General features: G+C 39.9%; 1 protein-coding gene across 1 annotated transcript in view; it reads left to right on the top strand.

Moving 5' to 3' along the window:
* CSE1L (chromosome segregation 1 like) overlaps window positions 1-13,825 on the top strand; it is a 40,006-nt gene extending 26,181 nt beyond the window's left edge. The window contains exons 15-25 of the mRNA XM_054573626.1: window positions 3,612-3,748; window positions 4,883-4,986; window positions 6,568-6,665; window positions 8,022-8,172; window positions 8,317-8,525; window positions 8,910-9,007; window positions 9,110-9,195; window positions 9,602-9,683; window positions 11,265-11,411; window positions 12,177-12,408; window positions 13,236-13,825. Of these exons, the coding sequence (XP_054429601.1) occupies window positions 3,612-3,748; window positions 4,883-4,986; window positions 6,568-6,665; window positions 8,022-8,172; window positions 8,317-8,525; window positions 8,910-9,007; window positions 9,110-9,195; window positions 9,602-9,683; window positions 11,265-11,411; window positions 12,177-12,408; window positions 13,236-13,325 (1,434 nt within the window). The 3' untranslated portion in view covers window positions 13,326-13,825. The remainder of the gene's footprint in view (window positions 1-3,611; window positions 3,749-4,882; window positions 4,987-6,567; window positions 6,666-8,021; window positions 8,173-8,316; window positions 8,526-8,909; window positions 9,008-9,109; window positions 9,196-9,601; window positions 9,684-11,264; window positions 11,412-12,176; window positions 12,409-13,235) is intronic.
* The last annotated feature ends 2,454 nt before the right edge of the window (window positions 13,826-16,279 follow it).

Genomic DNA, 16,279 nt, shown 5'->3' with positions numbered 1-16,279 from the left:
ATTCACCATTTTAATATGCGCACTTACATAGTTTTTAATATAGTCATACTTTCATGCAGCAACTACCACAGTCTCATAGATGTTTTAATTATCAATTTGTTTGGGAAAAGCAGGATAAATGTGTGTTGGTTTTCCCTCTTGATACATTGTTATAGTAATGAGACAGTGCCCTACCAACCTCCAAAGATGACAGTAGAGGGTATTTTTGATACCCTTGTTCCATCTTTGGCCAGTGGGGGCCCCATTATGTAGATTCCTGTGCCCGCTTGACATAAACTTCATGCTAAACCTCTAAGGGCTTCTCCCATACACTTCCCGCTCCAGACCTCAATTAGCCACCTCTTACGGGAGGCAGGGGGGTGTTTTGAGACCGTAGCCTGGGAGCTAGGGAGACTGCTAATGAAGTGTCATTGGTTCTAGGCTTTTTTCACAGGAGAGAATCAGGAAATAAATAACAGTGGCAACATGATTACTAGTAAAATAACACTTGTCAAATTCGTTTTCATCTCTTGGTGGTTTTAATATCCTTACATTAATACCCTATTAAGTATGTGTAGTAAAAATAATACTGTATTCAAAGCAGCTTGAAATTATTTGTGCATTTTTGCCACAAACTTGATAAACACTTAGGTTCATTTCTTTGTGTGTTTTTGTTTTTATTGGGGATGGGGGAGGCATGAGAAGGGTTATTCGCCTCCAAAGTCAGACAGTATTAAAGCAAGGTGTATTCAGAAAGGTGTAGCTTCATCCCTGTTCTCTCCCTCTTCCTAAAGGCAACCCTTTGTTTTGTTTTGTTTTGTAACCATGTTTTGGTTGGTTTTCATTTATTTATTTTGAAAAATACAACCTAATACCTATTCTATATTTATCTGTATTTCTCCTTTTATGCAGAAGAGCGTGTACTAAACATAGTTTTCCACCTTGCTTTTTTCACCTGATAGATCCTGGATGTCATTCATTATATAATAGTATTAGTAGATTTTCCTCTTTTTTTTTAATAGCTGTAGTATTCCATTGGGTGGCTCCCCCATGGTTTACTCAACCAGTCCCCTCATAGATAAATAACCTGGGTGTTTTGTACCTTTTGCTGTTTGAAATAATGCCAGGTTTTTTAAATAATACTTTCAGTAGCCTTATGTGTACATGGCACTTACTGCTTTTGCCTTTGTAACTACATGATAGATTCCTAGAAGTAGGGATGCTAGATTAGAAGGTAAAATGTCCACTGTAACTTTGCTAGATGTTGCCAAACTTGCCTCCAGAGGGGTTTGATTGTATCATGTTGCATTTCTTTAAAAATTTACTTTCTGTGAACTATTTAGTCATACTTTCTCCCATGTTTATGATGTTGGTCTTAATTTTTAGAAGAGACGTATTTTTATTTTTTAAAATAAACGTTATTTCTTTATTTCATGCAACTCTCAAGCGTAGAGTGCTTTTATTATAATTGACAAAGCATTGATCTAGTTTATATTTATATATTCTTGGACATGATCAATTTTCTTTATTCCACAGGACCAGTAAAAGTTAAAAGTCAGTCTAACAAGTAAACAGAGATACTGGGTCACCCCCTCAAGTCACTGACTCATTCTTTTGGTCACAGCCCTTCTTAAATTTCATCACAATAGCTCCCTGAACATGTTCAAGTCAATAACAAAATACTCTTAAAATTTTTCATTGATTTGTATATTTTCCAAACAGTTTGGACTCTGAATAAGAATTTGTGGATCCTGAAGTATTTAGTGATACAACCATAAAGCCCCTTTGTAAAACTTTATCATTCCCCATTTTGATCACTCATGCCCAGGCCCCAGCCCATCGGGAGCACCCTGGATCCGCGGAAGGAAAGCAGTAAAAGGGAAATTCCACCACTCATGCCTCCTGGGGAGCCTACGGCCCCAGAGGGAAGACGCCAGCATCTACTGTCCCTCTGTGCGTCTCAGTTCCTCATCTCTTTCATTTTTTTAAATTGAAATATGAGTTATATTTTATTTATATGTCTACGTATAAAACATTATGAGTTTTTTAAATTTATTAATTTTGAGAGAGAGACATTGACTTGTTGATCCACTTATTTATGCATTCATTGGTTGCTTTGTGTATGTGACCTGACCAGGGATCAAACCTACAACCTTGGTGTATCAGGCTACTGTCGAAGCAACTCAGCTGCCTGGCCAGGGCTATACTAGTTTTAGGTATACAACATAATGATTCGATGTTTGTATATAAGTAAGTTGACTCTTGAACAACACTTGTTATTACTTATCTTTTTGATAATAGATATCTCATTGTGGTTTTGATTTGCATTTCCCTGATTAGTGATGTTGAGCACTTTTTCATGCACCTGTTGGCCGTTTGTATGTCTTATTTGGAAAAAGTCTCTTCAGATCCTCTGCCCATTTTTTAATTGGGTGGGGTTTTTTGTTTTTGTTTTTTTGCTGTTGTGTTACGTGATCCTTTTGATTGTTATCGCTTTAAGTCGCTTTAATTTTAGTGAGACAAAAAACAGAACGTGTAAAGTCATCTTACTTGTCTAGCACCTCTGCCAAATAACAACCATCTGGCAAATTATTTTAAATACACAAGCAAGAATAGAAAATAATACAGTGTAGGGCAAAGGTAGGTTTACAGTTAGTCGTGTGGAAAATAATACAATAATTGATAAACAGTAATACAAGAATAAACTTTGGCAGACTCACAATTTGAAACCTACTTTTCCCACCCTGTATAATGTACAGCTCTGTGCCATCATTCCTTAAATGTACACACGCAGTGGAGGCACCCAGGGTACTTCCTCCCCATCCCCTTTCCAGTCTCTTTCTCCTGGAGGTGTAATGAATTCAGTATGTTTTGTGCCCGATATTGCAAGTGTTTATGGTTTTACTACATATTTGTTCCCACAAAAATTCTATAGTTCCTTCTAGGTTTATATTTTTTATTCATATAACTGATATACTAGTTATTGGTCCACACATCTTGTTTTTTGTGTGCTTGGTATTATTTTAGAGAGTTACTCATTTAGTAGAAGTGTTCATTTTTAATAGCTGTGTAGTATTCCATCATAAGAACATGCCATGGTTTATTCCCTATGTATGATTCTTTAATTTCTTGATTTATAATTTTTTTGTCTTTGGCAAGTACGTAACCCAAGGTTATGTGCAACCTTGTGAAGCTGTTATATTTTAAAGACTAATGGGATAGTCTAAAAATCTTAGAGAGTTTTCATGAAGATTAGTATTCCTCTTTTTGTCCTCCCCCCTTTTTATAGAAGGGAAAATGAGGCACAAAGCTTGAATGACTTTTCCAAGAAATGCCCGCTAAGGAAAAGTATAGTTCTTACGATGAACGAAATCTTAGTCTGCTTCTCCATGATATTTTTCTGTGATATGCAGGATTTTATCCTAATCATAATTTTTATGCTCAGAGAATTAGAAAAGTGAATGTGAACTGAACCATTGTGTTGGGGTAGAAGTTTAGGTTTTTCAACCATGTCATTTTCCATTGTAATAGCTGAACACTTTTTAGAATCAGCGAGCCCTTATCTTCCAGTTACCTTTTACTCAAAGATAGCATCATTGAGTAAAGAGCGTGTATATAATTGTATTTTTCAGGTACCAAAAGAGCAGCTTTTAGTCTCTATTCCTCTCTTGATAAATCATCTTCAAGCTGAAAGTATTGTTGTTCATACTTATGCAGCACATGCTCTTGAGAGGCTGTTCACTATGAGGGGGCCTAACCACACCACTCTGTAAGTATTGAATTCTACGTCATTTATATTTTCTCAGATTGGGGTGGGGTGTTCTGTACTGGTCAGGGATATCTCTGCATGCATTCGTAATTTCATTAGTAGTTAGAAAAATAATTGTGTACCTTTTACTCATTTATACTCTCTCAGTCGGAAAGGATTTGAGGCAGCATGCCAAAATAGATGCGTTATGGTAATCAAGTTAAGTAGAGGAAATCGGAGCAAAGGAATAACGGGGGTGCATCTCATAAAATAAACAAGAAACAGAAACGTGTGTCAGGATCCTGTACAGTAGTTAAGAAACTCTTGAATTTTATGTGGAGTCTCCTAGCAACCAAGGCAAAGAGGGAAACTTGGCGAGTCCAAATTTTCGGTGTCCATGAGATTAAAGATCAAAACAGTTAACTCAGGAGTCACCTCAGAAGTGGGCCTTCAGGAAGTGTGTGCAGCAGCCGTGTTCTCCGCGGCCTCACGTGCAGTTAATCTCACCGGGCAGCTCTGAATCAGTGCTGAGACAGGACACAGCAGGGTCTAAGACAGCTGCTTTTCTGGCCTTGTCTAGGGCTAAAATATAGAGGAACGGGTGGTCTGCATGTCTTTCAGGCCATTCATCAACAATGTTATTTCTTGAAACTGAGCTTGGGGTTAAGAGATGGAAAACAAATCTAGGTTCTCTTCATCCAGAACTTGAAGTGCAGATACTCCCAGAGGCCAATTAGGGGTTGAAAGGACATTCTTTGAGGTGAGTCAAGCCAGTATCTGTGTTCAGGACTAGAATTTATGCAGAAAATAGTTCTGAATCTGCTCTGCCTCCAGAAAGATGAGGTGACTGAGCCCCCTGAGAGTCTGAGCTCTGGTTTGGATGGTGATACGAACCAAGGATGACACCTTAAAGCTTTAGATGATGTTGGGTTTGCTCAGGTTTAGGTTTGTTTACTTATGATTGGTCTCAGGTGTGCCTTCTTAGGGATTTAACATGAGCTCATAGAAAACATTACTTTCCTAAGCTATCGATTGTCAGCGGTGGGAGATGGCTCACTTTTGTGCCAAGAAGTGTGATTTAGTGGTTGCCAAGGGTAATCCAAAGCGACAAGCTCAAGGGTTGGCAGTGACTGAAAGCTGTTTTTTCATCTATAGCTTCACAGCTGCAGAAATCGCACCGTTTGTTGAGATTCTGCTAACAAACCTTTTCAAAGCTCTCACACTTCCTGGCTCTTCAGAAAATGAATATATTATGAAAGGTAGGCCGTTTCCCTGGTGTACACAGACTAAAGTATCTAATCTCTGATCATAAGAGTAAACACTGAGTTGTATACTGTTAGCCAAGAATTAGGTAGGAGTAGATATTTTTAAATGAAGAATATTGTTTTCTTACTATTAACAGTGTTTTCAGGAAAAAAGTTTTAACTAATTTGATAGAGAACTCTTCTTATTAAAGAAAAAGTACCAAACTCCTTTTTTCCTTTCCTGGATTGAATTTCTTGAGGGCAAAGGTTAGATCAGACAACATTTTAGTGGTACCACGCTATGCTAGTTCTCGGTGGGAAACCTGGGTGTGCTTGCCCTCATTGACACTGCCAGGGGCACACACAGCTATAGCCATCTGCCAGGGGCTACATTAGAAGAGTGGCAGCTCGAATTTCAGGAGCAGTCATAGTCTCATTCACCGTTATATTCCAAGAGACCAGCACAGTGTTGGAGTCATAGGCAATGCTCTTCAAAGAAACCGATGCCTCTGTTCTGGGTCAAGACCCTTGGAGTGTGTATGCGTGTGCACATGTGTTTATATGTGTGTTAAGTGTGTGTTTTCAGCACTGTACTTCTAACAGTGATGTGTAATGACTGTGATTTAATGTCAATTTTTGTGAGGCAGCTACCCAGTCCTTGGTCTCTGTTGCTGTGTTCCTAGCCTATGCAAGAGCGCCCAGGATATAATACCTTCTCAGTAAATACCCGTATACGAGTGAATGGGAAGGCTGTGTGTCAGCCCAGGGCGGGGACCATGATCCATCCTCTAACCCCCTTAACCTGGCTCAGGGACAGGCTTTCTCTAGGAAGCAGTGTCTGAGGTGAGGGATAGGTAGCAGTTAGATAGTTGCAGGGTGAGGGATTTGGCTCACATAGAGGAAACATCATTGCAAAGTTTAGGAGATGAGAGGAAAACTCTCTATCCTGTGTGTTTGGCATATAGTAGGTGTTCTACTTAGTAAACATCTATTCTGTTTGTGCAGAAATGGCTATCATACATTTTTAGCTAATGTATCTCCCATCTGAAATGTTTTTAGTCTTTTAATGAGCAATATTTTTGCAATATGGGCCCTCCCTTTATATGCGAAGCTATAAATACGTGTGGCTTTGTATGTATTTTTGGATTTTTCTTATGCTCCTAATCTCTTTTGGAGGCGGGGCAGAGGAGGCCTTGTCTTTCTGGTTCCAGTAGGCTGCAGTCATGTCTCCAGTAGGCTAGGACCAAACCCTTTCTGCCACTAATTTTTAAGTGAAAAAGACTCAAAATAGTGCCATTACTTTCTTCTCCTCTTTGTCTCTTTCGTTACTTCATTATTTTTGTTATTGTCCCTTTTTTAATTCTTTAAGCTTTATGCCTTCTGGAAATAATATTTCCCAGCTAAGTTCTATTGTCAGTCCTTGGCCAAATTTTAAAATGAAGGGAAATTTAGATTATTTTAAATGTAGAGAACTCTCCTGGGGGTTAAGAGTCTTAAAATTTCAGTTGATGAGTCAGTGGACTTTTTCCCCCTAGTCAATGTTTTGTTCTGAATTTTAACTAAACTATTTGTTTTCACTGTTTTTGTATTTTACAGCTATCATGAGAAGTTTTTCCCTCCTACAAGAAGCCATAATCCCTTACATCCCTACTCTCATCACTCAGCTTACACAGAAGCTGTTAGCTGTTAGTAAGGTAACAGAACCACTTTTGAAAGTACAGCTGCTTTTTAATTTATGCTCTAAACGGAGTGTCAGGATTCCCTGCAATAGGTCAGACTTAGGAAAAGGGCTTTGAAGTCTTTTTGACCCAGCAGTTCATGTCCATTCCTGAAAGTGTGGGGATGATATTAGATTGCCAACGTGGCAGCACTCGCCTTTAAGAATAGGCTCAGAAGCATTAAAACAATTTCAAGTAACATGTTCATTGAAGATAACTAAGAAAGTGCAGGTGATATGAAATGATCTTAGGAAAATAGGCTTTGTACAAAGTGGACACAGAAGGGGCTATTCACTCCTTTGATCAGGGATTTTACAGATATTTTGATTCATATTTAAATGTTCTAAGTTTTAGAAAATCAGTTTAAGGATGACAAAATTCCTTTTTAGATTCTTATTCCTAATAACTGAAAAGGAGATATTCATAGGAAGTATTAGAGGGGTTTCAGAGAACAGTGATTATTTTTCCACTGAGGTCTGGGTCAGGGTCCTCAGACTCCTAGGGCCTTGGAGATGGTAGGAGAAGAGAGGCAGGGTACCATCTGGCAGTGTCTGCCTGCCCCCGTCCTGCACTCATCTGCTGGGCTCATCACGCTTATATAGGTAGTAGCCTCCAGGAAAACTGCCAACAGGGGTTATCGCTCTGTAGATACAGACATTGAAGCCTGTGGGAGTTAAGGTTTAGCTCAGGTCCTGCTCAAGGCTAGTAGGGAGCCAGGACAGATGTACCTGCTCGTTTCTTCCACCACTGACAGTGACAGCACAGGAATGCATGGGTTCAAGACAAGATCCTTAAAGTACGGGCAACTGAGGCTTGTATGGTCACCTCCCTGTGGCTGTCAAGTATATTTTAGTATCAGACTTTTGGTCATTAAAAGAAAAAGTCCAAACAAATAGGTATTAGCAAGTATTGCTTTATTTTCTGAATTTTATAGTCAATGTAAAATTTTTTTTTAAGATATTATTTATTTGTTTTTAGAGAGGGGGAAAGGGAAGGAGAGGGAGAGAAACGTGTGGTTGCCTCTCACGCACCCCTGATGGGGAGCCTGGCCCACAACCCAGACAGGTGCCCTGACTGGGAACCGAACTGGCAATCCTTTCATTCACAGGCTGGCACTCAGTCCCCTGAGCCACACCAGCCAGGGCTAATGTAAAATTTTAACATATATGCAGGCTTTTTAGTGTAATTGGTTCTTTGAATACTGAATTTAAGAAGATGGCATCTTTTTGAACGGTTTACAGTGGTTAGGTATTTTAATCTAAATGGCAATGAGTCATTGAATACAGTCACTTGGATTATTAGAATAATTCACTTTTTTTAAAAAATTTTCAGAACCCAAGCAAACCTCACTTTAATCACTACATGTTTGAAGCAATATGTTTATCCATAAGAATAACTTGCAAAGCCAACCCTGCTGCTGTTGTAAATTTTGAAGAGGCTTTGTTTCTGGTGTTTACTGAAATTTTACAAAATGATGTACAAGGTAAGTTAATGAGAGTTGGTTCTTTTCCTAATTGAATAAAATCATTAAAGTAGTTATAAAATGCAGACTTCATAACAAATAAGAACTTTTTGTGTCAGAGCCATTGATTCTGAAGCTGACAGCTGATTTCACTCTCCTCAACAGAGTTTATTCCATATGTCTTTCAAGTGATGTCTTTGCTTCTGGAAACACACAAAAATGATATCCCGTCTTCCTATATGGCCTTATTTCCTCATCTCCTTCAGCCCGTGCTTTGGGAAAGAACAGGAAATATCCCTGCTCTAGTGAGGCTTCTTCAAGCATTCCTAGAACGAGGTTCGACTACAATAGCAAGCACTGCAGCTGACAAAATCGTGAGTAGGACTTATTTTGATATAACCATAATTTTCTAAGGTAGCTGATAGAAAATAAGGATGATAGATTTTTAAAAATTCTTTATTAAAATAAATTTAGTAAGAAGGGAACTAATTAGTAGGAAATGCTAATGTATATTTTATTAGACTTAGGTATCTCTTAGTTATCTCCATGGGGGGAAACAAAAAAATGGGAGCCAAATAGGTTAATTTCAAGAACTTCAAGGGCTTGTTCTGGTGGCATTATTTTTCTCTGCATTTCAGAAATTGCTAATTAGATTATTACAGCATACACTCTTTTCCAAGCTCTGTTACATGTTTAACTTTTGGAATAGTTATTCCTTCCCTCTTTAACTGATTAATATTTGATCTGTTTTGTTGTAGCCTGGGTTATTAGGTGTTTTCCAGAAGCTCATTGCATCCAAAGCCAATGACCACCAAGGTTTTTATCTTCTAAACAGTATAATAGAGCACATGCCTCCGTGAGTATGAATATATAACCTCGTTATACATTAATCAAGGATTCTGTTAGGTACACAGAAAAATGCTGAATTTATATTGTTGCTTTTTTTTCAATTCTTTAGTGACTCAGTTGACCAATACAGGAAGCAAATCTTCATTCTGCTATTCCAAAGACTTCAAAATTCCAAAACAACAAAGTTTATCAAAAGTAAGTAAAATCATATGGGTGTTTCTGCAGAAATAATGAAGCAAAGTAGCTAAAACCCTTAGGCGTTATGGTTACATATAATAAACCTTTTATTAGTTAAAAACATCATCTATAAAATACTTTAAGATGTCTGCATCCCTCAAACACTAAATCGGTTTCAAATATGTTGAGTTTCAAAGATTAGTTTATACGTTTAAATGTCAAAATATCTTTAATAGAAATATAAAGAAATTTAAATCAGACTGCATGTAGACTTTTTATGCTTGTACTATAAAAGCAGAAATTCTGTATGTTAATTGTATTAAAAGGCAAGTATTGATGCTTAGTCACCTGGCAGACTTTCACTGAATCACTTTTTTAGTGCAGTAAGTCCTCTGTATTAATAATCTACATCTTCTTTCCACAGGTTTCTTAGTTTTTATTAATTTGTATTGCATAAAATATGGGGCACTGGCACTACAAGAAATATTTGATGGTATACAACCAAAGTAAGTTTGTTTTATTATATTTTTTAAAGTGAAAAAATTAGACTTCAGAAAAGCATACACCAGTATCTCTATTTTATACGTGATTTCATAGTTACTGGTGCAGTGACAGTATAGCATTTGTGGTTTTCAAAATATTCTTAATGTTGTCTTAAGGAAGAAAATCCCTGTAAACATTTCTCTAATTCCCAAAGTGACTCCCCACTCTGGCATCCTCCACAGCCAGTGTCCTGTGAGATATTAGATGGTCCAGGTTGTCTCCAGGAGCCTGCCTTTGTTAATAGCATGATTTTTCAAATGAGAAAAGTTTATATCAATGAGACTGCTTAGTGTATATGCAAAAAATATAGCTGAGTGGCATTCCCCATTTAATAGGGAAAGGGAGGATATAAAGAAATGATAAAGGATGGAGGAAAAACTCACATTAGATCTTTTTATCTATACTGTATAAAAAAAAATTCCAGGTTGAATAAAATGCAAAAGTTACCTAAGAAAAAGATCAAAACTATGAACAGTAAAATGACAACAGACTGACAGCTACAACAATGGAACCCAAAACAAAAACTAAGCAAACAAGTAGAACAGGAACAGAATCATAGAAATGGAGAGCCCATGGAAGGTTCTCAGCAGGGAGGGGAAAGGAGGAGAAAGGGGGTGGGGAGGTGCAGGGCTGCTTATTAGCATAATTGCTGGGCACAAAATAGGGGGAGGTTAAGAACAGCATAGGAAATGGAGAAGAACTTAAATGTATGAGTCATGGTCCTGAACTAAGGGTAGGGGGGAATGCTGGCCAGTGGGGGGATATAGGGAGATAAAAATAATGGAACTGTAATAGCATAGTAAAATACACTCTAAAAAAAAGTGAATTAACCTGAAGAGCAGTACCAGAAAATATGCTTTCTAGCAATAAAGGACTGTGGGGAAGGCAGCAGTTCATGCATTGCTAGTGGGTGTTTGAACGTTGCATGCTCTTCCTATAGAGCTAACGACACGCACCCTTTCTGCAGAGCAATAAACTGCCCATACTTTTGGATACCCACTATATCCTCTTCAAAGGATTAACTTGTATAATCTGAGATACTTGCATCATTTAGAATCATGGAAAACTTCTAGGTGTTTGCAACAACATAGAATGATAGGCTAAATTATTATTTTTTAGCCATTAACATATACAGTTATAGGTATGTAGGCATAGAAAGGTGGGGAGGTTTTTAATCCAAAAATGTTAAAACTAGTTATTGCTGGGTGGTGAGTGATTCTTTGTTCTTTTTGCTGTTCCTTACCCTTTTGCCTAGTTTCTGATTTTTTAAAGACTTCTTGACTAATTAAAAAAAAATACAAGACCAAAAAATGGCTATGAAGATTGAGCATCGGCTTTAACATTCACAAAAGATGATGGCAGTTCGCCACAGGGTGGAGGTTTGATGTTTTGCCATCTCCAAGTCTCTTTCATTCAGTGCAGCCTTGTTATTTTGTATTTTTATATTCATGAGGTGTATAAAAAAATCTAATTAGCATTTAACTATGAACTATGGTAGTAATCTAATTTAATATTGACTGGGTTTATTTTGTTTTGTTTAACAGAATGTTTGGAATGGTTTTGGAAAAAATCATTATTCCTGAAATTCAGAAAGTGTCTGGAAACGTAGAGAAGAAGATTTGTGCGGTTGGCATAACCAAATTATTAACAGAATGTCCCCCAATGATGGACACTGAGTATACCAAGCTATGGCAAGTACTGCGTTATAAAATTCTTAGAAATTACAGCTTCCTTTCACTAGGACTGCAAAATCAACCAAGCTTACTCTGTGGAGGGTCAAGAGAATTAGGTTCTGATTTCAGCTCCTCCACTGGCAACCGTCAGGTCCAAGACATGACTTGTGGATCCTTCTGGGCCTACGATGATCTTGTTTCCTGATTTAACTTTTGGGATGGGGCGGGGGGGGGGGGAGAATTCATGAACCCCTTGAGAGTCTGGCAGAAGTCCCTGTTTTGAGATTTCTAAGAGTTTTGTGATAGGTGCCCAGGTAAACTGGCTTCAGTCTTAAGCTGAACAGGCTAAGAGAAGATCTTACGTGCTTGTGCTGAATGTCCAGCAAACCTAGCTTTTCTTGACCTCTTCCTTCTCCTTTTCTTACGGTTTCACTCAGGCAGCCCTTCCGTAAAATGATCTGACAACTTGAGGCTTACTTCTGACTTCTAGCATTGACTCTTCTTCATTTGGCTTGAGTCACATGGCCTTCTGACTAGTCAGGCCTCGGTCACACGGCCAGCTTGAGAGCTCTTAGGGATGGAGTAGTTTACCAAAGAGAAATTGGGGTGCTGTGGCCAAAAGAATTGACAGCTGTTTCTGGAGAGCCATGTGTACTGAGGTCCCTCTTAATTGCAGTGGTCCCTGGCTACTCTTGAGTCCATAATTTGTGTTTCTGAGGAATTGCTGTTTATTCTTTAAATCTTCAAAATACTAATCCTTTGTCTTTCTTTTATCTAACCCAGGACTCCTTTACTGCAGTCTCTGATTGGCCTTTTTGAGTTACCTGAAGATGATTCCATTCCTGATGAAGAACATTTTATTGACATAGAAGATACGCCAGGGTACCAGACTGCCTTCTCACAGTTGGCATTTGCTGGGAAAAAAGAGCATGATCCTGTAGGTCAAATGGTGACCAATCCCAAGATTCATTTGGCACAGTCACTTCACAAATTGTCTACTGCCTGCCCAGGAAGAGTGAGTATCTTTGTTGTTGAAGAGCCCTGTGATTAACAGAGACCTTTATGGGAAGGTGAGAGGGCAGTAGTTGTTCTGGTGCCTGTTGTCATTGGTCATCATAATCAAACAACATCCCACCGAGTTGTAATCAAGGCTTATTTTTCTTTAGTTAAAATGATGGGCTACAAAAATATTTTAAGTGAATGATTTTAGGAGTAAATCAGGGATAAAGCCCTTCGACTAGAAATGTATTATTTCCCAGATTGAAATAATCCTATTATTAAGACGCAGGCATTTAACTGAAGCATACTCAGAAATTAAATAATGGAATATATAGGGTAAACCTAGTAATTGCTGTATTGTTATTGTTCCATTAGCTTTTTAGAGTCTGAAGATAAATTTTTATTTTTCAATGTTTTATGGGAAACTTCAAAAATACATAGAAATAGCACAGTGTACCCTCATGTGCTGACCTTCAGTAATTATCATTTTCTGCCGATCTTGTTTCATGCATTCCTTTTTTTTCCCTTCACTAGAGAATTCTAGAGCTTTAGGCAGCATGTCATTTTACCCATGATGCATTTCATTATGTGTCGCATAAGTACTTTTTTAAAAATATCATAACCACATTGCCTCTGCCACAGTGAACAATAGTAATTCCTTATGGTTCCACTTTTAAACCTGTTCCTTTTTGAAGGCACAAACATAGCTGAGTTACTTGGTAACGCCTTGGACAATCGTAGGTGAGGGACTGCCCTGCCCAGAGCCGTGGCGGTGCCCTTGGGGAGACAGGGTTTGTGTGGTGGTGTCTCCAGCAGCTGGTTTGTGTTTCCTGACTCTTGTAGGTTCCATCAATGGTGAGTACCAGCCTCAATGCAGAAGCTCTCCAGTACCTCCAAGGGTACCTTCAGGCGGCCAGCGTGACACTGCTCTGAACTGCAATTTGGCTGATAAAGCCCTGGATGGTTTCTGAGGAAAGTTGGTAGACTTCTGAGCACAGATGCATAAAAACAAAGTTTTCTCTTTACGCCACAAATTCCATCTTTTAAAAAATATTTAAACGTTGCTTTACTCTGAACCTTGAGCAACTTAGGTGGTTTGTGTGATCATAAATGTAAGTGGTTGACTTTTCCAGTTTGCAGCTTCAAGGACAAGTATTCATAGTTCATTATATGACATTGAGTTGAGCATTTGCACTGTTTGGATAATTTAAAATTTTTGACAGACACTTAACTGTGGAGACTTTTTTCTGTTCCTAAATCCTTTTGTTTTGAGGTTGATGCCAATTTGTGGTTTTCTTGTCCTTTGTATTTTTGTCTGTTTCCTTAAGCTTTTATTTGCAATGTAAGTACTCACTTGTATGACTTGACAAGAAGTGCACATTACATAGTTTTAAATCTGTAATCAGCAATAAAAAGAGCCCTAAACTTTATGTATCTAAGAGCTTCTCAAGGACAGGTTTTTGGTGCTCACTGATACTTTTATAATGAATTTCTTTACATTTTTCTTTTTCCTCCTCCCTTCTGGATTCCATAAAAATCCTTATTTCTAAGTGATTCACTCAGAAGACGTATCTTTTTACAAGGGAACATTAATACCCTACTTCGGGGTTGCCGCATTCTAGGTGGTAAAGCCAGTGCTGGGAGAAGGCAGCCGTGAACTCGTTTATCTATTCCTGGCCTGCCTCCTCATAAACCTGGATAGTGGGAGAGAGGAACTGGATCATGGGGAAGCACTGTCCACATGAAAAAAACACACAACCACAATAGACAGGTTTGTGGAAAGGTTTCTCAAACCCACTGCAAAAGGTGGTAAGAAACAAGTAAGCGAGGTACACATACCTTGCACCAGGAAATCGTCCATCATCTTGCAGTTTGAGTCAGCCCTTGCATCTGGCGGGGCAAACGATCACTGCTTCCAGGAACCAGGGCTCCTGCAGCAAATGCCAGCCGAGGAGGCATCCTGACCTGTCTGAAGTGAGTCCGCAGCAGGAGAAGAGAGCCCAGTACCTACCAGGCCTTGCCACTCCCAGACAAAATAGTGAAGTAGGGCGCTCACCTCCTCCCACAACCACATCCAAGTTACAGCTGAATTATAGAACCACGACCTGAAAACTTGGAAATTACATGAACAAAAATCCTCTTATTAAGGGCATGAAGAACCCAGGATGAGACTGGTAAGAGGGGAGAGACATGGAATGGGAAGGTCCCACACTCCTGTGAGGAATGTCAGTTGTGGGAGGGTCCCCTGCAGAGGAGTGGGGGGCACCCGCCCAGAATGCTCCAGGGGCCCGCGGGGAGGAATGGAACCGACTAGCTTCAGGGCCAGGGCTGGAAGAGCCGGCTGGCACCGCTGCTTTCCCCCTGGCTGGCTTGAGCTGGCGCCAGTCTAGGTTCTCCATTAACCCAACACGAATCTCCACTCTGCCCCAGGGGCCTCTCTGTTTCTGAGACCCCACCCAATGGGCACAACCAAGCAGCTTTTCCACACACACGACCTTCCTCCCTGGGTGCTGAGGAATTAGTCCACGAACCCCAAACAATGAGCGGCTGTCCTCAGTCTACCTTTGACCCCAAGCCTGGTACAACAGGTGACAAATCTCAGCTAGTGTGGTAACTCCTGTTCGGTAGCCCCAAATATAGCAGCAGCCGGCCTTGGTTTGCTGCATAGTCTCTTCCAGGAGCCTGTAAGCCCAGCACCAGTGGAACCAACTGCAGGTCACTTTGTGCCCTATGAACAGCTACCTTGGCCTACACTGGAGCCACTCCTGACCCTCCAGAACTAACACATCTGGCGGCTGGCTTCAGACCGCACCCACGCCCCACCTGACCAGCTCCACAAACGACACACCTGAAGGTTGGACTTGGCTAGGACCAGAGCCCCACTAAAGCAACTTCCGCTTTGTGGGATCAACCCCCACATAACAGTTATGGCCACCTCACAGCTCGTCAGCTGGAGGGTCAGTCCCACCCACTGACGTGCCAACAGCGATCAAGGCTCAAATGCAACAGGAGGGCACACCGCCTACGCAAAGGGGTGGAGTGCTCCAGTGACCAGGGAGGCTGCCACTAGGCCTCAGAACATAACTACGTAAGGCTGCTTGGTCGAGCCTGGGAGATGTGGCAGATCTACCTAACACTCAAACAAACATGGTAGTCAGCCAAAAAGAGAGGACAAAAGACTTGTCCCAAGTGAAAGAACAAAGTCAAAACAGCTATAAGGGTTTCCAGTAAGCTTAGGGAAAGAACAGGTAAATTTAGAATGATGGCGACAACAAAACTGGTCAGAAATAAAGAGTACATAGAGGGAATTAACAGATTAGATGAAGCTGAGGATCAAGTCAGCTATCTGGAAAACAAGGTAGCAGAAAACACCCAATCAGAAACCGTAGCAACAAAAAAGTTTGACCCCTGGGACAAAAATCAAGCGCAAATACACAACAGAAAAGCAGATTACTTCATAAGAAGTCTGAAGAAGTTACACAGGCTCCTGACAGATCCTTCCTCCAAAGTGAAACCAACTGCCCATTGATCCATCAGCAATGTCAAAGGTCAGAGAGAGACCCTCGCTGCTGCTGCTGCTACAGTCAAAGGAAGTGAGAACACTCGTGGTGGCTGAAGGCTGGGCCTGGCAGAGTGGGGCTGGCAGACCTCATTCTGCAAAGCTCCAGGTGCTCGGAGCATAACTCACCACCCAGCTTTAGAATGGAGACTCCCAAGTGTGCACAGCACACTTTAAAATTCTTCACAATTTACTTTGAAATTGAAATATCATTCAGAAAATTGCCTCTACACAAATACTTCTATTTCCTGTTGTCACTGCAAGACCAGTGGGTGCTGCCATCAAAGCAGGTTTTGATGAATCTTTGTAAAAGAATGTACAAAGGAAA

The sequence above is a fragment of the Pteronotus mesoamericanus genome, unplaced genomic scaffold, assembly GCF_021234165.1.
Source record: "Pteronotus mesoamericanus isolate MK-2021 breed Mesoamerican mustached bat unplaced genomic scaffold, CSHL_Meso_final contig_25, whole genome shotgun sequence".
NCBI classification, from domain to species: domain Eukaryota; kingdom Metazoa; phylum Chordata; class Mammalia; order Chiroptera; family Mormoopidae; genus Pteronotus; species Pteronotus mesoamericanus.
The sequence above is the reverse complement of the archived record's forward strand: the minus strand, read 5'-3'. Positions and strand labels throughout refer to the sequence as shown.